Below are 25,432 nucleotides of genomic sequence, written 5' to 3' on the forward strand. Positions count from 1 at the left end.
GCATCTTGATTCTAGCCTTAGTTGTTGTACACAAGTATAAAGTTAGTATTTCGAAATGAGTTAATTACACAAGTCTTGATAATTAATAAATTATTATTATATGTTAATATATTATCAACAAGTTAATATGCTAATATAATATCAACAAGTTATTTATTTACTGTTTGTAAAATTTTTATAAAAAATAATAATTATAATCTCATGATTGTACGTGAGTATAAAATTAGTATATTATAGCGAGCTAATTAGCCAATCCTTAGAAGAATTTTGTTCTATATCAATATTAAATTATATAGGTTTAGTCATCCAATAAAAAAAAATATAACTCAGTACTTGATGTTATCAAAATATAATATAATCAAATGGATCTCTAGCTCAATTGATTGAAGTCACATATTTGGTTATAGGTGTCACGGTTCAATTCTGCAAGCCAACAATATTTTTTTATATTTATTCAAATACGGGCGCAAAATAGTAATTTCGAATTACATGTTTCCCCTAAAATATTTGAGCCTATCGAATTTTTTACGAACCGAGTTTCGAGTTTGAAATTTAAGGTTCGGCTGAACTCGAGCTCGTGCTCGAACCGGAACATTTTTAATCGAGTTCGAGCCTGAGAGTTTTCGAATCGACTCGGATTGATTATATCCTTAGTTGTTACATGAGTATAAAGTTAGTATCTCGAAGTGAGTTAATTACCGGAGTCTCGATAATTATTAAATTATTATTATATAGTAAGATATTATCAACAAGTTAATATGATAATATATTATGAACAAGAAGTTATTTATTTAATTTACAAATTAAAAAAATAATTATAATCCCGTTGTTGCACATGAGTATAAAATTATTAAATTGTAATCAGCTAATTACCCAAATCTTAGAATAATTTATTTTGTATAAATATTGAATTATATAGGTTTAGTCACCCAAAATAAAGAAAAAAATATGTAATCAAATGAGCCTCTGGCTTGGTTGGTTGAAGTCATATGTTTGTTATAAGTGTGTCATGGGTTCCATTCTCCATGCAAACAATATTTTTTCATATTTATTCAAATACTAGTGCAAAATAGTAATTTCGAATTAAATGTTTCCCCCGAAAGCAAGAAGTTATTTACTCCCTCCGTCTCAATTTATCTGTCTTGTTTGACTTTTTGCGGTCAAATTGACCGAACTTTGACCAACAATTTCACATAGTACGTTATCGAAAATATTTATAAAAATTACATCATTAGAAAGTATGTTTAATCTACTTTAATATGTATTTTTCAGTTTTTCAAAATAATTAAAAACTAAATTTTTATTTACGGTTAAAGTTGAGTCAATTTGACTATTAAAAGTCAAATAAGACAGATAAATTGGGACGGAGGGAGTATATAATATATGAATTAAAAAAAATTATAATCCCGTTGTGCACATGAGTATAAAGTTATTATATTGTAATCAGCTAATTTCCCATTCTTAAAATAAATTTATTCTATATAAATATTAAATTATATAGGTTTAGTCACCCAAAATAAAAAAGAAGTATGTAAGTCAATACTTGATGTTATCAAAATATTATCAAAATATTATCAAATCAGCCTCTACCTCATTTAGTTGATGTTAAATGTTCTACCTCATTTAGTTGATGTTAAATGTTTGTTATAAGTGTGTCATGGTTCAATTCCCCATGTCAACTATATTTTTCCATATTTATTTAAATACGAGGATAAAATAATAATTTTGAATTAAATGTTTCCCCAAAAAATCATGTTGCAATATTATATATATAATAAATTTTGCTTAGATTTATGAAATGCCCGTTATCGTAAAATATTAAACACCCTTTATATATTTAACCCATTTAAACCAATCCAACTCAGCCCACTCTAACATATGACGAGTAAGGTTAACTTACGAATTAATTTTAATGGATCGGGTTAAAAAAATTTCAAACCAATTTTTTTTAACAATAAAGTTTCCAAACCTATTTAATTGGGTCAAGTTGCAAAAATATCTGTAACCCGACCAACTCGACCGAAAATCTCCCGTAGTTCTAACACAACCGAACCAAAACAAAAAGGAGAAAGAAATAACATAACTGATAAAACACAGTATTCTAAAAGTCGGCGATTAATCGGTGATTAATGGTTGTTCGGTAAGAAATTGAACTGAAAATTATTTTTAATAAAATTCAGTCAAAATTGGATTAATCAAAATCGGTCTCATAGTAAAAAATTTAAAAAATATATAAAAAAATTAAAATATAATAATTTGTAAAAAAATTAAGAAAAATATTATTTACATAATAAAATTTATTATATTTTCATTTCAAATTGACCTTAAATGATAAATTAGATCTTATGAATTATACTTACTTTAATAAATATTACATATTTTAAATTAATTTGTATATTTATATAATAATTATATATATCGAGTCAAAATAGTAAAATAATTACATTTATTATTACTTATAAATAAAATAATATTAAATTAATTTTGATTATAATTCGATTATTTATTTCGATTAATCCTCAATTATTCGACGAATCTCCGGCGATTAAGGGCCATCCCCGTTTTTGTTTTTTATAAGAGAGAACACAACACAACAATAACAAAAAATCAGTGTTGTAAAAAGCGTAAATCGGATATAAGCGGTAATGTCACCTTCTAGCGCTTAAGCGCTAAATCGGACGCTTAAGCGGTTTTAAAAGCGGACCATTAATAGGATTATAAATAAATAAATATATGTATATATATTAAAAATATTGAATATTTTTTTGAATAAAGAGATAACATCCACGTATTATAATAAACCAATAAAATGATCTTTCACAAAGCCATAATTAACTAAAAAAATACAAGTAATATTTAAAAATATCAAATTACACATCTTTAAAAAATAATATTTTTCTTTTCATAATTATTTTTTAATCCCCATTTAATTTGGTCAAAAACCGCTAAAACGGTTGAAATCCGTTTAATTCCGCTTAAAACCGATTAAACCCGCTTAAACTTTACGAAACGCTTAACTTCCCGATTTTGCACTAATTCAGACACTTTTACCTCCGCTTACGCTTAAGCGTTAGCTTAATGCGCTTTTCACAGCACTGCATATATAATATGTAGAGTTTTGTAGATTCATTCTCCGTGGATTTGACTAAAATCAAACGGCTTATATCAAAAGACAAGTTCACGGAGCTGGGTGAGTGTCGTCGTACACAATAACTCCTTGTTCACAATCTTACAAATTAAAAAAATGAACAGACAGCGGGCAAGATACCAAGAAAATACATACACCACGAAGGTGGAGGGGGAGACTTTATACGACTTATTCTTCATCAAAAATTCTGGAACTTTCGATTCCGCGGTTATTCAATTCAACCCCCCCCCCCCCCACGCGGATATCGAAGGCTTCAGGGACATCTTATCTAATCAATCTTCTGTTTATATATATATATATACAAACATATTTGATATTTCAATCCTTAATTGAATATCTGGTTTAATTGAAATGGGCACCCCTGCATTTCCTGATCTTGGTAAACATTGTTCTGTTGAGGATTGCAAACTCATTGATTTCTTGCCTTTCACTTGCGATTGTTGCAACAAGGTATTTAACCCCTCCTCTCTCTGGATCCCCTAACTCTCTCTCTCTCTCCCCCCTCTCTCTCTCTCCCCTCTCTCTCTCTCCCCCCCCTCCTCCCTCTCTTTCTCTCTCTCCCCCCCTCCTCCCTCTCTCTCTCTCTCTCCCCCCTCCTCCCTCTCTCTCTCTCTCCCCCTCTCTTTCTGTCTTCTGAATTCAAGAAAACACTGTTTGTTAAAATTAAGCTGTTAATTGAGATGCACTTTCCAATAATAATTTTCATTGGGCGTTCTGTAGTGTATATGATTAAGTTATAATTCATACTAGCATTGGTAAAAAGGAAATAAATTAGATGTGATTGCATTAGATAAATTATTATGATTTCTAATATTTGAAATAGGGTACGACCCAATCTGAATGCTCATTGTTTATTCTGAGCTCCCTCTTATCATTTGTAGTTTCTTTTGTTTGAGTGATAAAGCTTTCTGAAAGAGAGGATAACAGTTCGTTAGATAATTGGTTATTGGTAATTTAGTTTTAATAGAAAACTGATGATCATTTGTTCTATGTAAGCTCTTGAGATGTGGTAGAGCTAGGACATTTTTTGAGGACACTCAAAAATACTATCAAATTAATACTTTTGTTAGGAAACAAGTGCATTAAACGTGGGGGGTGGGTCGAACCTAGGCCCTACGACCAACTACATGGCTTTTGAAATGTGGGATACTAGAATGTACATCAAATGTCAGGATTAGCCAAGGCCTACCTTGGTGTCTACTTATCTCCTTAATAGTGAGGACAATTAATAGATTATGTGAATCTTTCCTTAGATTGCTGTTTCTTGCAAAGGGATTAGTAAAGACTGGAACAGTGAAAAGCCGAAGGCCTTCAGTTTGATGACCAGCCCCAATTCAGAAGCTACATTGACTGTTTGAGCTTGTTTTATCATTGTTTTGCAAAATTTTGACGCATCATTGGTGCTGGATACGGTTCTCTAGTTGTTTTTATATAATGTTATTAATAGTAGAGAAAGTTCTGTTCTTAAAAATCTTTGTTTAGGATTCTATGTTCTGATCCTTATTGTTTGGACTAAAGATGGGGGATGCAGCTCAGATTCAATTGTAAGACTTGTATGTGGTTGGTCTTAAAGTTTGTTAAAATGTTGTGCAATTTTAAGTCAAAAGACCTGATAAGTGTCAGAGGTGTCATTGGGTACAGCTGAAATCACAGAATCGTGGTAACAAAAGTTTTGACGAACTATATGGCTATGAATTGTATGAGTGAATTCAGAGTGTCAGTCTGGTAAGTTTTGGGATATTGAGCAGGAATTAGCTGTTTAGGTTAACTTGGCCTGGAGTATTTAGTTATTATATATACTCTCCCTCTCACCAACTTCATATATGAAGAACACATTTAATCTTTATATATGCAACCTTTCTTTGTCTATTGTGAAGTTGATGTTCGAATTTTTTTATAGGTCTTCTGTCTAGAGCATCGGAGTTACAGTAAACACCAGTGCCCGAAAGGCAACAAACATGATGTCACTATTGTCATCTGTCCCCTATGTGCAAAAGGAGTCCAACTAAATCCGGAAGAAGACCCTAATATTACTTGGGAGTCGCATGTTAACACCGATTGTGATCCTTCAAACTACGAAAAAGTCACAAAGAAGAAGAAATGCCCAGTCCGCGGCTGTAGGGAGACCTTGACATTTTCAAACACTATTAAGTGTCGGGACTGTACTGTTGAACACTGTTTGAAGCACCGGTTTGGACCTGATCACAGTTGTCCTGGACCAAAGAAACGAGATACAGGTTTTCATTTTATGAGCTTCATAAATACAAGTACAAAAGAAGATACGAGGCGAAACAAAGCCCCTGTATCATCTTCATCCAAATGGACATCCACTTTGTTAAAAGCGGCTTCATCCGTGCGAGCCTCAGCTGAAGCTGGAATGACAAAATTGGGCAATGAGTTCAGCCAAGCATTCCAGACAGGTGAAACTAGCAGCAACAATGGAAATGCAACTTCTAGCAATGGGCAAGTAGAAGCGTGTCCTATATGCCATGTTAGATTTGCATCAGCTACAAGTTTGGTTGATCATGTGAAGAAAACCCATGAAAAGGATGGCACTCGTCCTAGTGTAATGAATACAACTCTTGATATCTGCCCCAGGTGTAGTAGAGGTTTCCGTGATCCAGTAGCTCTTGTAGAGCATGTCGAGAAAGATCATGCTGGCTATTCAAAAGCATAGTTGATGACTGGAAATAGGGGATTCAATAAACAAAAAAGTTTTTTTTTCTGTTTTGGCTGTCATTGATTTAATTGTTTAAAGGTGTACTCCAAATGCACATATCTTCATTTGACATTTTGAATGTCAATTCCTTATTATTGTTTGGAAGTTGGACAACAAATTTGTTTTGTTTTGTAATGAAAAATGGAGGAAGCTTCACATCCAAATTCTGCAAATGCAAATTTTAATATTCATATATCTAATCGTTATTATAAATTAATTTTAATTTTTATTATACTTCAAATTCCAAGACCCCCCCCCCCCCAAGGACCCTAGACAATATAATCCGGGTTTAATTTATGATGATATGTTTAAATGTGTTTATCAATCAGTACCAAAATTCTACTATCTTTGATGTTAATATTTTTTATAATTCTTTTTTTTTTGTAACATTTAAGGACAATTTTTTACTTATATAACTACAATATATTGTCAAAAATAAAATAAGAATATATTCCCCCAGCGTCATGAGAGCAAGTAGTAAATTAATTTAATGAACAAACAGAATAGTATCATCTGATCTGTACATGTACATATCAGCTATTGTCATATATTCAAATCACATAGTAGCAGGATTCAAGAACACAGGCCAAGGGCAAACCCAAGTAATTATGTATGCGTCTTCTTGCATGTTTCCTGTATATAAACCATATTGATCATTAGAGAAAATGTGAATCTGTTGTGAAATGCCATAAAATAACCATTCTGGATTTTTTTGAAAATTTCTGATAAGCTACCAGCCTTCCGGTCTGCTATTGCATGCATCGATCCGAAGGTCTATTTCTTTACAATTCCCTCTTCTTCTTTTTTTATATCTATATCATGTAGTGTGTCATAATTACATATTTTTATACCAGATCCATATGTTTGTATGCCTACATAATTCATGCATTATGCTGCTTTTATATTTCTAAATTACCATTTGTAGGCTGGTGATGGAATAAGAAAGCTGCCCATGGATTTTGAGGGATTCAGATTTTCTTTGTATGTTGGGGTTTCAAAAAATTAGTATTTTCTGATGATCAAGAAGTGAAAAGCAGGCAACATATTCCGGATTAGAGAATTTCTTTTGATTATATTGTATAGACATGAGTGTTGTTTCGGGAGTTGTTTCAAGGCAACTTCTGCCAGTATGTGGCAACCTTTGTGTATTCTGTCCAGAATTGCGACCAAGGTCCAGGCAGCCCGTGAAAAGGTACAAGAAGATGATTTCGGATATTTTCCTTTCTTCACAGGTTAGCTTGATTACTATGTACTTGATGCGGGCTATATGCATTTGAGTCTTATTGCTTTCATCTTTCCAGTATTAATAAGGCTAAGTTATTTATTATATTTCAAGTGATTGCAAAATTTAGATGAGAATTATAGCCTAATATACCATACATGTCCGAGTCCTAGTTTTATTCAGTCACATTTTACCTTTCAGCTGGTAACTTTAAATGTTCTTATCAAAAATATTATATCCACCTTGTGTATCACTTAGTTATGTTGGGGGCATGATGCTTTGCTTATTTTCCTATCTAGAGTTTCTATGCATGTAAGTAAAGCAAAAAATTTGGTTGGCGTAAGACTTCTCATATTCATTAATCTTATGTAAATAGATAAAGTACAAAGCACATAGATCTAATACAGATAAAGTACAAAGCTGTATTTGGAAAACTTATGGAAGCTGTTCGGTAAATTAAATTTATGTGAAGCGATATAGTCAAAATGCACTGCCAATGTCCTTCAGCAGAGATACTACGGCACAAATGAGACTTTGCTGATTTTGGATAGTAAATGTAGTTTCAGAATCATGGTGAAGTGATGTTGATTTTTGTCAATTCTGTTTACAGGTCTAGATTTTTAGCATCTGGGATGCCAAAAATTGATAAGATTTTACCCTTTGTAACTAATTTTAGTTTCCAAGTATCTTAAGAAACATAGTATATCATTATTAGGCTAGAAATTTCTGTTTCAGTTATTTAGGCAACGAAAGACTTGTCAATATATTTGAATGATAATGCAGTTTGCCAGTGCAAGATATTCTTTACAGATTTTTTATAACTATATATATTCCTGCCAAGGTTATCACGGCGCCAAGTCGACCCTCGAAGCCTGAGTACCTTCGTGAAGACTAGTCGACAAGTCGTCCGACTAATCGTAAAAAGTCGACAAAGTGTTCATTATACTTATAATTACTAGATTTAATATATAATATATTTGAACACGTTAATTTTATAATTTAGATCAAAAGTAATAGAATAATTAGTTCAAAATAAGCATGGTACATCACAATTATGGTTATGAAGCCCCAAGTCGGGCTACGAGACTCTTGGGTGACCTTCACGTCAACTAGTCGACGACAAGTCGGGCTTGAAGACTCTTGGCGCCTGAGTACCTTCGTGTCGACTAGTCGCTGACTAGTCGTCGACTAGTCGTCTTCGTGATAACAATGATTCCTGCTATAATGTTCTTGCTGCATGTCTTTTTGTGCTATTTTTTCATTACAGAATCCCACTATTTAGCTCACTGCTGCTTCTTAATCTTTTAAGAACTTTTAAAAATGCATTGCTAAAGTAATTTTACAATATTGTTTTTAACAGTATTTTCAAGTGATTTTACACATACTAACCTTGTTTAGTTCATTTTTGATAATGAAATGGTAAATTTATGTACTTGTTATGTGTTACTTGGAGTTGCAATTTTTTGTTCGGTTTACATCTTTCGTCATCTGTGTTTTTAGGCCAATCTTATTGTTCTAACTTATGATCTTGATTATCCTTCGTGTCTTCTCGGAAGTAGTGACGGATCATGGTCTTTTCAAATCCAGTAATGATGTCTGGTTCACCTTTCCTCTTGATTACCATGGGTCCATAGACCATAGTTAGCATATATGTTTTGCTGCAAATCGTGTTTTTGCTTTACAACAACTTATGACATGGTTATTATCCAAAAATAAAATAGGAGCTTCTTAAGGCGTTGACAATAATAAACCATGAATATATACTTGAACTGTGTACTATTGTGGTTTGTATATTGGTCAGATAACTTGTTTTATCTAGTACTGAAAACATATTTATCATTTTTAACACGCTTTTTTGTTATTTTTTTTTTCGATGAATGTTTTTAATTATATAAGTTTATAGGATCAAGAGCCGAATGTACGGATGATTGGGAAGCTGTGCGATTATGCTTCAAAAAACCCTTTACACATTCCCAAGGTAATTCTCATATATATAATATTAGAATCTTCTTTTTGGATAAAAAGTGAACTCCAAGTCTTTCATTAAGATTCATCATAATATCACTAATGAATTTTTATGCTAAATAAATAACTTGTTAAACAAGGTTAAGAGTTCAAAGCAAAGATCATTTTACGAATATATTAAGTTTTTGTCTCTTGTGGAAATATAAGATTTTCACCAGTTATCCGACATTTACAGAAAAAGCCTATGAGCATCATTGTTCATCATTAAATTCTTAACTAACCCAAAGTTTATTATCTGACTTCCAGATCTCAAGCTTGCTGGAAGAACGGTTTTACAAGGATTTGAGATCAGAAAATTTTCGCTCTACGAAAACTGTCATGTGTATATACAGGAAGTTGTTAATTTCTTGTAGCGAGCAACTGTAAGTCTCATTTGTATCTATGTTTCCTCGTATGCCTATTTAACTTATATAGAGTTGTTACTATTGAGGAACAAGTCAAGTAGTCATCACCTATAGTTAGACAATTATTTAATGCCCCCACCATGTGCGTGCCAACCCCCGAGTAACAACATTCTAATTTTGCCGCTTCTTTACATTAGTAGCCTTTCAAAACTAATTAGAATATTATACATTCAATTCTGTGTTGGAAGTTTGATGTAATTAAAAATAATAACTCACTCTTGGAGCAAATGTCAGCATAAAGTAAGTTACACGAAGCAATGACAATCATTATAAATCACAAACCTATAAAAAATTATTGGAACATATCAGCAAAAGATACAATGCTGCATAAGTGAAATTAACCTATAACCCCCACTACTATTCGAATAGAATTAGAAGTTGTATCAGGATGTGCATTCTCTAATTACTGCTAAATCTTTTGATTCTAACCCTTGTGTACGGATCTTTGCATTTACTACAGGCCTTTATTTGCAAATAGCTTACTAAGCATTATGCACACTCTTCTGGAACAGACAGACCAGGATGAGATCTTAATATTAGGATGTCAAACTCTTTTTGACTTTGTAAATAATCAGGTACCGTGCTTAATTCCCAAGCTTGTAGATTTTGTTTCCACTCCGTATAAGCAAATTCAACATCTTTTATAAATAATGTTCATAATGCAGAAAGATGGAACTTATATGTTTAACTTAGAAGTATTTATTACAAGGCTCTGCCAGCTAGCTCAAGAAGTTGGGGATGATGAGAGGGCAAAACATCTTCGGGCTGCTGGACTTCAAGCCCTTTCTTCAATGGTACATTTTTCAGAGAACCCTGTACTGGTTCTTTAATCTAATATGTAAAACAAAAAAAAGGAAATCAGTTATACTTGATATATAGTCTGATTACTCTATCCGGGGATTCTCTGGTTTTTCGTATCTCACTGTGCTAATGAGATAAGTCACAAACACAAAAGGATCTCCAGAATTATTGGGAAACAACTATTCAACCTTAAACAAATGCACACCTATATATTCCTCTTATTTCAGGTGATAAGACATGCAACTTCATTCTATTATCATGCTAATACATTATCACATTACATGTAACTGTAATTCAGAAATAGAAACATCAATATTTTACAATTGAAATAACCTGTAATCCAATTTCCCCCGAGGCCCTGGCCATACAGTCCATACAGTTCATGGCTCAAGACTGACAAGATCCAGCAGTATTATGAACAACAGAGAGAGATCAGGTTTTGGGAACCTTTGTTGTATTCTACAAATCAGATTATACCATAGCTAGGGCGATCAAATGCCATTTAGAAGGTTCAAGCATGAGTACTACTCTATCTAAGATTCTAAAGAAACTTTGAAAGGACCATTTTCACTAATTTATTGCATTATTTAACCTCCCACTTCTGGATCCATCTCACATCAATAACTCAACCTTTATCACGTTTCCTGTATGATTCTTACAAGCCGTCCATGAACGTCGAGACTTTAGATGCCGATGAAGTTGCACAGAAGACAAGCTTCCTTGTAAGAGATGAAAAAAGCCTGCTTACAGAGACCTTAATGGCATTTTTTAGTCAAATCATGCCGTGGATAAGAAGACACATTCTCGGTTCTCCCTGAAGTAGATTATTTTGAGTTAATTTCTAGGAGTTGGCTACTATAATGTATCTACTCTTTAAAAACCATCAATATCATGACAAAAGATCCAATATTACTTTTGTCTCCTAAACATCTCAGCAATATATTTTTTTTAAAATAAATTATGTTCTTCTTAGCTTTTATGTATAAGTATCATTCTAGGCTTGATTGTTTAAACTTCTGTGTGTTCTTTGTGTGTAGGTCTGTCTCATGGGTAAATATTCTAATATATCCGTGGATTTTGATAATGTAAGCTGGGTGCACTTTCAATAATTTTTCTTTTAATTAGTAAAGCCTTATAATGTTTCTAGTTTTTCTCTTTCAGTATATATACTGATGCTTAACTGCATTTCATCTTTTCCTCTGTAATTTGTACATACAACATAGTTCTGATGTAAATAGAAATAAGCATTCTCTATTATAAAATGATTTGGTGGTTATCAGTGTCACAATGATCAAACTAAATGCTGTAGAACTAATAAAAATGAGACAACCAAAACCAAGAAAAAATGAAAATATAATTGAGGTGCTAAGTTTACCTTTTAGCAGATTGTGCTTGTACAAAATTAACAAGTGTCATCTGTCTTGTGAAATACTCTTCATGCATCATAGCTTAAAATAGTCCGCCAGTAAAATTTATACAGATATAGGAGTACTAGTTTACTTCATTCAGTTATGGTAAATTTTGATTGTAAAATAGAACACCTAATAAATCTCACAAATTTCCTCTCTATGTTAGGGTTATATCAGACTATCTCCTGATTTACCATATTTTCATATTCAGATTGTCTCAGTAGTCTTAGAGAATTATGGCAGTCCAAATAAGGAGTTGCAAGATCCCAACCAGGACCGGTTGGAAATGAGTAAAGCTGAAAGCCGTACTTCTCCATCACCAAAGGTCTTGACAAAGGTTCCTTCTTGGACAGTGATTGTGAGTGATAAAGGCGAAACAAATGTGACAGAGTAATTTTTTTCCCAAAATTATTGAGTAATTATATTTTCTATCATCTCATCAAAGCGAAAAATTACATGAAGACTTTGTTTTATGTGTGGTTTTCATCATAAAGAAACAGTTTTATTTTACAGGGAAGATGCCAAGAACCCCTGTTTTTGGGCTAGGGTATGCCTAAACAACATGGCCAAGCTAGCCAAGGAAGCCACCACCATGCGTCGCATTCTAGAGTCCTTATTCCGCTACTTCGGCGATAGCAGTCACTGGTCTGATGCAGATGGGCTTGCTTTCCCAGTCCTTAAAGACTTGCAGTTTCTTATGGATGATTCTGGTACTAATGTTATCATTTTTATATATTTTTTGCTATTTTTGAAATCCCAATCCTTTAATAGCATGAATAATCCTATCAATCTTTTGCAAATACATGATTTATCCTGATGCCTATGTTATTAATGGTTTCAGGGGACAATATACATCTTCTGCTTTCAATATTAGTCAAGCATCTTGATAACAAGAATGTACAGAAACAACCTGATATGCAGCTTGATATTGTCAAAATTACCAATTCCCTCGCTCAAATTACAAAGGTGCAGCCATCTGTGGCTCTACTTGGTGCTGTAGGTGACATAATGAGGCATCTGCGTAAAAGTATTCAATATTCATCAGATGATGCAAACGCGGATGCTAATGTCACCAAACAGAACATAAGTTTTGGAGAAGAATTGGACAAGTGCCTGGTGGAGTTATCATTAAAGGTTACATGAGTTCAATCTTTTTTTTAAGTCAACATACTTTATGTTTTCCAATATGATGTTCAAGTATTCAAGTTCATTGTTTATTTGGCCCACTTTGGTCTTTGTAGTTGTTCTTTTTGGATTTAAGTTATATTTAGAGAGTATGACGGTAATCAACTTCCCAAGTGTCACCTGTTTTGACAAACAAAAATACCAATTTAAATATTCACAATAACTGTTGTACAGTTTAATCTTTTATCAAACCATGGAATATAAATAACTTATGTGATTATTTGTGTTCATGGCCAAGGATACACAACCCATGCTGATATGCAACTGGAAAGAGTGATACAGAAAGTTTAGAAAGAAAACGAAAACATAGTATTAAGACCGGGCATGTGAGGTGCTTGAAATAGAAGTTTATATTTACATCGAAGAACTGAACTCATGCATTCTTCTCTGACTTGCACAACAATAGCCGTAAACTACACGGTCAACAATGTCGATATGATTGTCTAGGTTTATTGAGGTAGAAGGTTATCTTTTTCTCGTGTGGGAATGGAAGTATTAAACTACAACCTTATGGAAGAGGTAAACAATAATGGTCAACAAACAAAGAATAAGAGGTTTAGAGATGTTGAATAATCTTCTACATCTGCTACTTCGTTTCTCTTCTCTTAAAAGAGAGAAAATTTGCAAGAGGGGCCTAACCCTAACAACGGCCAAATCAGCTTTCTCTTTAACATGCATATCAATGAAAAGTTCATCATTTTCTTTTTTGAGTTGCAATATAAGGCCGAGGGGTGGCCGTGTCATTCTTCAACTCTAGTTTACTTCAATATTTTACATTGTATATTTTGCATGTTATACCACCAGAATTAAATTTTGACGCGGGACGGGAAATGTTTCATAAGGCTACATAAAACTGGTTAGTAGACTTCCTGAAGTGGAGCTTGTAGATATTAATTTATTCTTTTTGCTAAATAAAGTAGATGTGGATTAGTATAGTTTTCTTTTGAAGAAAATTTGAAGTGACTGAAATTCTCTTAATTTAATTTCAAAATCCAAAGTAAATGAAGTGGTTTTTGCCAACTGGAGTTAACCCAAACTGATAAGACACCCTTGGAGCTTTGAACAGTTACCTTTAGTTTAAAAAAGTTATTTTCCAGTAGAGGGCTACTAGGAACTAAATTTATTTAATAACTTTAGTGTCTCAACGAGTCCGGTACTTGTGCAGTAATGAAAATAAATTTAAAATCACTTGTTGACCTTTTACCTGTTTGTTTTGTTTAAATTGTGATGGCTACGTTGTAAATAATTACAGGTTGGAGATGCAGGCCCGATATATGACATTATGGCAGGGACTTTGGAGAACATATCACCTGTTACAATTGGAGCACGAGCAGCTCTTTCTGCAGTTTATCGTACAGCTCAAATCATAGCCCCTCTGCCGAATAGGTCATATCAAAACAAGGCAAAAGCTCGTATTATTAATTTTATTATGATTATATCTTATATTCTTCATTGTATTTACCAGTACTCAAATCTCACCTATTTATAATTTTTATTAGGCATTCCCTGAGGCCTTATTTCATCAATTACTCATAGCTATGGTTCATCCGGATCATGAAACACGAGTAGGAGCTCATCGTGTCTTTTCAGTTGTCCTTGTGCCATCTTCAGTATGCCCTCATCCACCAGTCTCAGTAAAAGAAACAGATAATCTTGCAACTTTTTCTAGAACACTCTCAAGAACCGTCTCAGTATTTTCTTCTTCTGCTGCCCTTTTTGAGAAGCTGAGGAAGGATAAGCCTTCTTCCAGGAAATATCTTGTTTTGGAAAACAAAGAAAATTTTTCTGGTGAGGGGGAACAGAAAAACAACAGCGGGTTTCTGGAGAGAATTAGATCAACATATAGTCGTGCCTCTAGCTCAAACGAACCAGATGTTCCTCCGACACAAGATGAAGATTCGACAGATAATATTTTTAAAGCAGTGGTAGGTCACTGAATTTTTCTTAACATCTTGAAGCAGTCCTCATTAATGCCAAGGAACGTCTGTGTAGACATGATTACGGGACTTGCAAATCAAAAATCATATAACTAACCTGTCTATTATCTAGGGAGACTTAATCCTAGAGTTTTGTCCTATATCGCTTGTCCTATTTTTAATAATAAGTAGTATATTCTTTTATTTAATAATCACATTTTAAATTATATCTTTGCTTTAGCTGGGAGATGAGGTTATTAAGATGTGTAATTGTTTTCTTTGACCTGTTTTTTAAAATCAGGAAGCCACCACTTTAAGGCTGAGCAGTCACCAAATTATTCTCCTTTTTTCATCATTATGGATACAGTCAATTTCACCTGCAAATATACCTGAAAATTTTGAAGCCATTGCTCACACATACAGCTTGATCTTGTTGTTTTCTCGGACCAAGGTAAGTGCTGGATTTGTCACTGTCAATACAAGAGTGGATGAGAATAGTATATCTTGTGTAGCTGTTTTTTGTGAGTTAATAATAGCACTTCAGTATACTGAGAAAGAGAAACTTAAATGGTAACAAGGCAGAACAGTAAATATATGCCACCCAAGAGCGAGCTACTTGTTCCACCAGCATCAGTTGTTTTCGGCCATTTTAGAGAAATATACCAGTGCAACATTTCCATCTTACATACAGTGTTACAAAGGATAGATAGCATCTCCATCTCATTATTTTCTGTTTAACTTTGGAATATACTAGGTCCACTCGACATAAGTCAATCTTTCTTCTTTTATGATGCTTTTAAGCATGACCAGCAAGGAAAAAACAGTACCCACAAAGATATTTGGTACTTCCGACATAGTTCTTTCCAATGATTAAATCACAATTATTAATTGTTTCAAAATTTGTACTGCCAACTAAAATGCTACCAGTAACCAGGAAAGTTTGTCAGCTGAATGCGAAAATATGGTTTATTTGCTTTTGCGAGTAAACAAATTATAGTTCTAATAGTATATACCATCATATATTGCAGAACTCCAGCCGTGAGGTTCTAGTGCGCAGTTTTCAGCTTGCATTTTCCTTGCGCAGCGTTGCTCTTGCTGAAGAAGGTCCCTGCAACCTCTGATTGTACTTAATTTTTTTAGCAGAATTGTAAAGTTATCTCTTTCTACTGAATGAGTAAGGAGGGCATAGGCGCATAGCGAGATTGGTTTCAAGATACTGTTTAGAATTAATAATTAATAAAATATTCCTATACCCTTGGCCAAGCCAACAATTTTGTGGAACTATTTATATGTTACTTTCCTGAAGTAGAAAAATTAAAAGATAGTGGTAGTTTATCTAGAAAAAGACTTCACAACAAGATATCTTTGAAGTCATTTTATCTTAAGGTGATCATAAATCTGAGTGGTTGCGCATGTCCTTAAGCTTGTTTAATTTCTAAAAACATATTGGTAGCTAAATCCCGTGGACTTACTTTTAGATTTAGTAGAAAGTTTTGTCAAGTTTCTTTAGTTTGTTCAGTCAGTCAACATGCTTTCATCACATGAATACTATGCAGACTTCGCTATGCAAACTTCTGGTGAGAAACTTGTTGCTCACTGGACATTGATCTATTGAATGTAAATAACTTAATATTGCTTCTTGCCAGAACTATGAGTTTACTCCAGCTTGTCGTAGTTAACTATTAACAATCTTTAATATGATAGGTACTAATTTATCGCCTAAATCTCGTCTTCTATCTATGTCATAATTTATCACTAAATCCCCTTTTGGACATCGAATCAGATGGTCCAAAGGATGTTGCAAATACATTAGACTGTCAGGTAATAACGTTGTTTTCACCGGTTCACCCCAACTTATAAGTGCTAATGGTAGACCTAGATGTTCTAGTATGCTGTTACATTTATACATAATATAAAAAAATGTATGAAGTTGCTTGAATATTGCTTCTGCTTGAAAGTTTAAATTGATAATGATTTATTGGGGAATGTTTGAAATCACCTTCTGACTATAGCGGCATCAATTATTTTGCTCAAGGTCTATTCCCTCTCATTCTGCAGGGCAACTTCCACCATCACGTCGTAGATCTCTCTTTATGTTGGCAACTTCTATGATAATCTTTTCATCAAAAGCATACAATATTCCTCGTCTTGTTCCCTGTGTTAAGGCTACAATTACAAATAAAGTGGTATGCACTCCGTTTGCGTAAGATTGTTATCCATTAATAGTCTACCATTATGTCTAATTTATCTGTAACTATACTTAATTGTTGTTCTTTTAGAATCACAACTCTACTTTTTCTCATTCTATGGTCGTATATATGATTTGTTGGCAAATAACTTAATAAAAAAGCACGAACTTCTTCTTTTTTGCATTTTGAACCCTCAATAGCCTAAATATAATCTCATTTCCTCACTCTGTTCATTATTATATTTTCAGGTTGATCCATTTGTGTCTTTGGTTGAAGATTGCAAGTTGAAGGCTGTTGACACTGAATCTGGCCGTCACAGTATTACATATGGATCGAAGGAAGATGATAATACTGCTTTGAAGTTACTTTCTGAACTAGATTTGACCGAGTCCCAGTCTAAGGAATCCTTAGCTTCTCTGTTGGCGAAGAGTTTGGAATTATCAGATGTAAACCTCCTATGGCTATCAAGCTTTAGGAATATTGATTAGATCTTCTTTCAAATTTATTTATAAGAGTGGAACTTCTGTTCTAATATAATGTGACCTAAGGCTTTTCAATTTTTTCTTTCTTTCTGTTGCAGTCTGAAGTATCCGCCATGAAAGAACAGTTGTTAAATAGATTCGTACCTGATGATATGTGCCCTCAAGGAGCATTCACTGATATGCAACAAAAACTATATCAGTTTGGTTCTGACAATAACAGATCTTTGGAAGAGGTGATAAATATAATATTTCAAATTTTCATAATAGCTGTTTCTGCATTCTTTTACATTGACTCCGTCCATCATGCAGGCTTCTCAAGAACTGGATGATTCTCTTCAGAATTCCTTCGGAAGTCATGATACATATGCTACAGAAGTGGACATCGAGTTGCCTAACCTTTTGAGTGCCAATCAACTTCTAGATTCTGTATGTTCTTTCATGCCTTAAATTAGCTGTGTCCAAGTGTCCACCTGCAAGATTGGGACTGTGCAAGTGGCTGTTTTTCAGTTTTATACATAGTACCCGATAAACAACCGTAGCATGCTCTCTCAATGCACTAGTTCGAAGATAAATAATTTCTCAATGGAAACCACTAAGAAACTAGTAAAATTGACCCTGAGGAAAAAACATGCTGTAAAACCCTAACAATTGTAGAATTTATTTCATTCTCAAAATTGACACATGTTAGATGACCACTCTCCCTAAATATTAAGGTGTTGAGGAAAGCCACTAAATGGATCTTATACACTAAACACTCTCCTGACTTGAAAGCCCATTAAGGGTAAAGAGGGGATCACCATATTCCAAATTCACCAAGGGGTACAAACTCAATCAGGAGCCATATAAAGGTGATCATAATATCTGCGAGAATATTGTGGGTAGAAGGTTTGAAAGCGAGACATCTCCTAAACATAGCTCGCATTGATACTATGTTAGATGACCAACCATCCCAACACTTCAAGGTGTTGGGGAAACCACTAGATAAAACTTATACATTTAACAACACACAAGATGTAAAGAGACCTAGATTAACTGACATATCGTGAAATACTTTCCTTTTGTTGGAGTAATGAGCTGACATGAAACATTATTCTTGACCTTATTAACTGGTAAACTATACCATTTTTGACATTAATACCATTCTCTGCCCAATTTGGCCATTTTATCACAATGAAAGTTGACCATTATCAGAATTAATTAGGAAGACATGCTGAAAGGCTCAGAACAACTAGTATGGTATATATGTGTAGCTTCTCGGCATACCACGTAAATGAATTAGCTTAGGTGGGAGTAGGTTCAGTGATAAGTGTCTTTAGAAGATGTATAAATCATTTATCACTAACAACATCTTCAATATTACCTAAATTACCATGCGAATTCAAATGCTGGTGAAAAATGCTATATAAACACACGTCAGGCACTGATCTACCTTATTTACAATGAACTTCCTTATTCTAAAACCTCGTGTAACCGATGTACCAGGTTTTAGAGACAGCCCATCAAGTTGCTAGATTATCTGTGAGCACGAGATCTGATGTCCCTTTTGGGGAAATGGCCCATTACTGCCAGGAACTTTCAAATGAGAAGCAGGAGAAGATGTCCCACTTGTTGAACAACCAAAGAAAACAGGAAAATTTGCTAAGAACAATTTCAGAAAATGGCTATGAAGAGGATAAGCCAATGGCTTCTTACTTACAAAGTGACAGGGGCCATCAAACGGTATCAACATTTCTTTTTAGTATATCTTCACTTCTACGGGCCTTCCAAAAGTATCTATCACATACTATTATATATAATTTGAAGTCATTGGCTGTACAAATTCCAAAATAGTGTGCATACACGTGTCTTCTAATTTCCCACATCTATGTGGGTTTAAGCTCCAGTGTGTTTTCTAGTTCATGGAGGGATTCATGGCATTGTTCTTGCTTCAGTTTTTGAAACTTATATAGCTCTGTAAAGTAATCTATGATTAGTAACATGTTGAGCCATGTCTATTATATAATCCTTGTTGATAATTACCTTGACAGTTAAAGTTACATAAAGTTGACCAGATTTTTTGAACACGTTGCATCCCACATATTCATTAATCATTATAAAATTTCTATCTCACTCTGTTGTTCCTCAGGTTGGTAACCCTTCCATCAGTCAAAATGAAGCTACTGTTTCTAGTTCGACTGACTATCAGCATAATCCTCAGTCATTCAGGCTACCTTCTTCAAGCCCATATGACAACTTTCTAAAAGCTGCTGGGTGTTGACACACAACAAAATGTCACATAATTTCATGACCTTGTATAATGGACTGCCGGCTTCTACACTTTGCTTCATGATTCCGAAATTTGAAGATCTGATATGTACAATTCTCGGGGAGTTCAATGGCTAGGTTCTAGTCTCTGAACAAATTCGTCCATTCTTTATGCAGAATCTGTTCTGGACTTTGCACAGCAGGCATTTGTCGCATCAAATTTATTTTTGGAAAGTTATAAGTGATAGTACTATATTATTGTTTTAAGAACTTTTGAGTGTATATGTTAGGTGTATACTAATATAAGTTCGATTCTAGTCACAACAACCAGCTTGTAAATTATCAATACAAAGGTCGATATATAATCTAGGACTCTATAGCTGAAGATTCTATTGCTACAAACTTACAATATTTGCTGCAATATTGATAACTTTGGCGGTTGAGAAAGAGAACAGGCATGCACTATCAGGTTATATTCCTGACTTCAGATATAACTTGTTGCTTGGATTGTTCCAGGGGTCTAGTTAATAGTACTCGCCGTTCAGAATTTTTAAGATTTTCATACAAAAAAAAAATCAGAATAAGTTTTTCGGATTTTTCATGCATGATCATCTGCTTTGCTGGTGTTTTGACATTTTTAGATCTCTTATATTTCCATAAATAAAAAGAGCAAGTTCTGAATGGTTATAACTTGTAACCTTAATTCACTTATTGAGGTCTCATCATCAACTACTTTCTCTTCTGTGCAAGATTTTGATTCAAGAGACTGAAAGATTGCATACAAAATGTTTTAGCACTTGTGTAAAATAATTACTTTTAATCAAGTATTGAAAAAACTAATACAATTAAAACAGATCGTAGATTATTAACAAATCATCAAAAACATTGTTTCATACAGTTTTTATGCTTGCTTGTGTATATGATGAGCAAGTATTCATGATATGTTCATAGGGTGCTTTGGCAAACTTATAGAAAAAAAGTAAATACCATTGCTACTATTTTAACAAAGGTACAAATTTTCTATCATTAAAGATCACAGTTGCAACACTCGGACTACGAACATACAGTAGTAAGAAAGAGTAAAAACCTTTAATGGAGAACCAGATTTGCATTCTCTCCAGTCTCATTCTTCATCTCTTTTCAACAGGAACATATACCAAATGCCACCATTTGAACTCATCTGATACTACTGACCCAATATACAAAACACAATCAATCTCATGTTGGTGACGGTATTAAATGGGAAAAATTGCATTGTAGATTGCGTGTCTTCATGAAGCAACCACAAGAAAGCTTACAGGATGATTTGTAGTGAAGTTGACCTCATACACTGATACACACATCAATTAGTTATCAGTGACCTCTTTAAGCAATTCAACTACCTTTTTCATTTTTGGCCTCTTGGCTGGTGTGATGTCAGTACAGAGTAGAGCAATCTTCAAGGCTGCAAGCATTTCTTTTCTCCACGCAAACGAAACTGTGCTAAGCCTTGAATCAAGTATCTGTTCTGGAGTTTCCCCTCTTGCTGCTGCATTTTGAACCCACTTCACCAAATCCATACCATCACCAAATTCCTCATCAACTGGTAGTCGGGTCGTAAGAATCTCAAGCAATATTACTCCATAGCTATATACATTTCCAGGAGCTGTTACTTGCATTGTATACGCATATTCTGAAAAGCAAACACTGAGTAAACTAATTAGCAGGAAACAAAAAAATTCAGATACAGAAAGAACCAATGAAGCAGGCAAGGTATAACTTAACAATACCTGGAGGGATATAGCCAAATGAACCTGCAACAGCACTAATACTTGCAGTACCTCTTGAAGGGTCTAAGAGCTTTGATATTTCAACCTCGCCAACCATAGCCTTTGAGCTGGAATCTAAAAGTACATTACCTGAGGAGATATCTAGGTGAATAACTGCCACGTGATGAAGGAATGCTAACCCTTCAGCCACTCCAGTGGCAATTCGTAGTCTTGCTGGCCAATCTGGTTTGTACTCTGGTTGCTTTGATGAATCATGAAGATACCGAGCCAATGTCCCATTTGGAAAGTACTCGTGCAACAGAAGAGCAACATCTTCATATATTACATAACCAATGGGTCTGATCAAATTATCATGAACGAGCCGACTTAACCTTTCAAGCTCTCTAATCATTTTGTTCTGGTATTGAATTATAGTCCTATCAACAGAGTTTAGTCTCTTTACCGATAAGGTCATCCCAGAAGGCATGTCTGCCTTGTAAATGGTGCTGAATGTCCCACTGCTGACCATATTTTCTTCTTTCATGGTTGCTTTAACTACAGCATCAAAGTCTATTGCTTGTTGTAGATTTTCAACAAAAACTTGTCCTGCTAAAATTTGTGGCGGATTTTTTATAATATCATCAGAAATTCCAGCATCTTTGGCTGCCTTTTCTTGTCTCTCCCTCATCATAAACAGCATAACAACAACACTTACTGATACAAAAACTGCCAAACCTGAACCAATAACGGTTAATACAGTCCTGTAAGAAACACTATGATGGTAGTAGCTCTGGTTAGCACCATTCGAGTTGCCGCAGGGAGAATTTAGTGGCTCACCACAAAGACCTTTATTGCCAGAAAAGCTTGAACTGTCGCTTTTCTGAAATGGCACAAATGTAGGTATTGGACCACTGAATTGATTGTTGGAGAAATTAACTTCTATCAAACTTATCATACCCTTAAGCAAAGCAGGTATACTGCCTGAAAGTTGGTTATTAGAAACATCTAAAGAAACTAGCTTATCTAGTCTTCCCAAGTCAGAAGGCAACTGACCACGGAGATGATTAAAACTTAAATTCATTGCTATCTGCAGGTTCTTGATATGACCAATCTCTGGAGGAATGTTTCCACTGAGATAATTACCACCAAACTGCAATTCAAGCAGCTTTGTGCAATTTCCTATCTCATGCGGTATCTCCCCTCGTATCGAATTTTGACTTAACAGCAAGTACTGCAATCTTGATGAGATGCAAATATCGTCCGGTATAGTGCCATTGATTCTGTTGCTGCTCAGATCGAGCTTATTAAGATTCCTTGACCAAAGAATTGATACTGGAATCTCTCCGAACAAACTATTTCCAGAAACTATCAATTCCTGCAGATTAGTAAGCCTGCCCAGCCCTGGAGGAATTCTTCCAGTAAGCCCGTTTGAAGCTAGATTTAATAGAGTGAGATTAGGACATTGAGAAAACTCCGGGACAATCTCCCCAGACAAATTGTTGTTATCTGCTTCAAAGTAAGTCAAGCCACTAATGTTTCCAATTGAAGCAGGAATACTCCCAATTAATAGATTGTTTCCGATCCTAATACTAGAAAGGTCCTTGCACTTGCCTATCAATTCAGGAACATTACCAGTCAACTTGTTTTGGGTCAGAACCAATATTTCAAGTTTCCCCATAACAAAAATGCTCTCAGGTATAGGGCCTTCAAGCTGGTTTGAGTGAAGGTTCAACACAGTAAGTCCCGAAACAGATCCTAACCTTTCTGGAATCCGACCAACTAACAGATTCTCATATGCAGTAAAAAGTCTAAGATTAGTCAAGTTTCCCACCCAATCAGGTATAGAACCAATAAACTTATTTATAAACAACTGCAGATCATGCAACTGCACTAGCCCCTCAAGCTCATCAGGTATATCTCCAGTAAGCAAATTATTAGAAAGATTCAAAGACTTCAAATTTCTAAGCCTACCCAACTCTGTAGGAACTGAACTTTCAAACTTGTTAAAAGATAAATCAAGAAACTCAAGCTCAGACAAAAGTCCAACTTTTGATGGTATTGACCCATGAAAGTTATTATAAGAAAGGTCAAGCCACTTTAACTCTTTCAGCTCAAAGATTATAGAGACATTACCTTGAAGCCCTTGATGAGAAAGATCAAGCCTTTCCACTTTGGAATTGTTTAATCCACAGCCAATTCCAGGCCATGAACAGTAATTGTCTGAGTTCTTGAAACCCCATTTAGACAAACCCAACTCTTTGCTAATTGCAAGCAATGTAGTCTCATCATCTTGAGAAACCACAAATGTAGACATTGATAGCAAACTAATTAGCATAACTATAAAAAAATCCATATAGGGTTACCCTTAAGCCCCCCTTCCCTCCCCCCCCCCCTCTCTCTCTCCCTCTTCCCTCCCCCCCCCCCCTCTCTCTCTCTCTGTTTCCCTGTGCTCCCTCCCTCCCCCCCCCCTCTCTCTCCCCTTCCGTTTCCCTCTCCCTCCCTCCCTCTCTCCCCCTATATATAAATACCTTGTCCTAATGATGAAAAACCCAATTAAATATCATTCTTATTATAACCAAAAATGGCACATTCAAGAAATTCTTGAAAATGAAGCAAACACAGCAAAAAAACAAGCCTTGATTTGGGGAAGAGAGCTGGGTTGTCTTTAGTACTCCTATATCATGGGTCAAAACTTAAAACAGCAGTTACCAAAAATAAAAAGAAGTGTACAAAAGAACAATCCCATGAAAATCTGGGTTTCAGCTGGTAAAAAAGATGACTCTTTTTTCTTTATATCACAGACACTAGTAGGCTCACACCTGAACTAAACAAACAAAAGAAGAGGTAAAAAAAAAAAAGGAGTACAGAGTTTAAGTGAGAGATGTTTTTTTTCCTTGTTGTGTTGATGAAAGCAAATTGAGTAAAGTACAATGTATGGACTAATGGAGTTTAGAAGAGTGTCACAGTGCTTGTTTATTCACAAGACATGAGCAGTGTAGTCTATGTAATATATCTACGACTGTACAAATACAAGGCCTTGGATTCTTTAAGTTCTAACTATTCCTTCTTTTTTTGTTAACATAAAAATTCACTTTAGATTTTTAATTAACACGATATGATACAATACGATACGAATTTCTTTTATTTTATTATTTAAAATATTAGTTAATATTATATTAAATCATTTATTTTAGTTATATATAATAATAACTGTCAAAATTATATGATAATAATTATTTTTAATATTAATATTTGAGATACATAAGTATTTGTGTTTTTCATAATTAACATTTTTTGGAAGGGAGTAAAAGAAGAGATAAGAAACGAAAGTATAAATTTGAAAAAGTACGTAGTGCACAAAACAGAGGTGCGAAATTCATAATTGAGGGACCTCGAGGTCGGCTTTAATATCAAGTACCTCACCCACTACCATTTCTTTAAACAAACCTACTCCTATTTTCTTTGTGTACGACAAAAGATCCCCATGGCCCCTTTATTTTTATTCAATTATAAAATCAGGGCGGTTTCAGCTTGATAAATGATTTTTATAATATATAATATTATTATGTTATGTCCAAAAATGGGTCTTACGGCGTTGTCTCGGCCTTGATAATCAACCTTCTTAGATGTCAGAAAATATCGTTCAAATATAAGAGTTTCGGGTCGTAACTTTGAACACTATTAATGATAATAAGGGAATATTTGGATTGTCATGTTTGATATGCAAAAGATTCGGACTGTCCAGTCTAATATATCTCTCAATACATGATATATTAAAGACGTCTACTATCGGTATATTCTTTATCAAACACGTTTACTATCAATATATTTTTTATTAAAGACGCTGACTACAAAATGTGTATGTTCTTTACTAAAGTTGTGCTATTTTATAGATATTTCATCAAATATATCATCTATAAAAGGAGTTTTTTTACTAAAA

The 25,432-nt window shown here is 34.2% G+C and overlaps 3 protein-coding genes across 4 annotated transcripts; 2 read left to right on the plus strand and 1 right to left on the minus strand.

Annotated features, from left to right (window-relative positions):
- Positions 1–3,275: 3,275 nt before the first annotated feature.
- On the plus strand, positions 3,276–6,040 carry LOC141720459 (zinc finger AN1 and C2H2 domain-containing stress-associated protein 13-like). The gene is made up of 2 exons (XM_074522888.1): positions 3,276–3,598; positions 5,049–6,040. Exons 1-2 carry the CDS (start codon positions 3,500–3,502, stop codon positions 5,823–5,825), a joined length of 876 nt encoding a protein of 291 aa, XP_074378989.1. The 5' UTR covers positions 3,276–3,499; the 3' UTR covers positions 5,826–6,040.
- Positions 6,041–6,449: 409 nt separating this feature from the next.
- Positions 6,450–20,322, plus strand: LOC141716967 (protein SEMI-ROLLED LEAF 2-like). The gene is made up of 20 exons (XM_074519106.1): positions 6,450–6,639; positions 6,793–7,099; positions 8,993–9,067; positions 9,361–9,476; positions 9,979–10,093; positions 10,184–10,312; positions 11,357–11,404; positions 11,940–12,118; positions 12,242–12,438; positions 12,570–12,862; positions 14,166–14,315; positions 14,413–14,838; positions 15,131–15,280; positions 15,858–15,933; positions 16,888–17,015; positions 17,267–17,464; positions 17,599–17,733; positions 17,810–17,926; positions 18,983–19,219; positions 19,626–20,322. Exons 2-20 carry the CDS (start codon positions 6,953–6,955, stop codon positions 19,755–19,757), a joined length of 3,048 nt encoding a protein of 1,015 aa, XP_074375207.1. The 5' UTR covers positions 6,450–6,639; positions 6,793–6,952; the 3' UTR covers positions 19,758–20,322.
- Positions 20,323–20,740: 418 nt separating this feature from the next.
- LOC141720460 (uncharacterized) lies at positions 20,741–23,869 on the minus strand. Of its 2 annotated transcripts, none has more exons than XM_074522889.1 (2): positions 21,514–23,869; positions 20,741–21,416 (listed from the first exon to the last, which is right to left on the minus strand). In XM_074522889.1, exons 1-2 carry the CDS (start codon positions 23,843–23,845, stop codon positions 21,091–21,093), a joined length of 2,658 nt encoding a protein of 885 aa, XP_074378990.1. In that variant the 5' UTR covers positions 23,846–23,869; the 3' UTR covers positions 20,741–21,090. The 2 variants fall into 2 exon arrangements, with proteins under 2 accessions (XP_074378990.1, XP_074378991.1); XM_074522890.1 differs by having other exon boundaries at positions 21,246–21,430.
- Between the last annotated feature and the right edge of the window lie 1,563 nt (positions 23,870–25,432).

The sequence above is a fragment of the Apium graveolens genome, chromosome 4 (assembly GCF_009905375.1).
Source record: "Apium graveolens cultivar Ventura chromosome 4, ASM990537v1, whole genome shotgun sequence".
Classification (NCBI taxonomy): Eukaryota; Viridiplantae; Streptophyta; class Magnoliopsida; order Apiales; family Apiaceae; genus Apium; species Apium graveolens.

What these genes read in the sequence shown, in the direction of transcription:
- LOC141720459 (XM_074522888.1), top strand. Translation starts at nt 3,500, where the DNA reads ATGGGCACCCCTGCATTTCCTGATCTTGGTAAACATTGTTCTGTTGAG. An exon ending in CTTGCGATTGTTGCAACAAG is followed by an intron (nt 3,599 to 5,048) that starts GTATTTAACCCC and finishes ATTTTTTTATAG; the next exon opens with GTCTTCTGTCTAGAGCATCG.
- LOC141716967 (XM_074519106.1), top strand. Translation starts at nt 6,953, where the DNA reads ATGAGTGTTGTTTCGGGAGTTGTTTCAAGGCAACTTCTGCCAGTATGT. An exon ending in TTGACTTTGTAAATAATCAG is followed by an intron (nt 10,094 to 10,183) that starts GTACCGTGCTTA and finishes TTCATAATGCAG; the next exon opens with AAAGATGGAACTTATATGTT. An exon ending in ATAACAGATCTTTGGAAGAG is followed by an intron (nt 17,734 to 17,809) that starts GTGATAAATATA and finishes TCCATCATGCAG; the next exon opens with GCTTCTCAAGAACTGGATGA.
- LOC141720460 (XM_074522889.1), bottom strand. Translation starts at nt 23,845, where the DNA reads ATGGATTTTTTTATAGTTATGCTAATTAGTTTGCTATCAATGTCTACA. An exon ending in ATTTGGCTATATCCCTCCAG is followed by an intron (nt 21,417 to 21,513) that starts GTATTGTTAAGT and finishes TTTGCTTTTCAG; the next exon opens with AATATGCGTATACAATGCAA.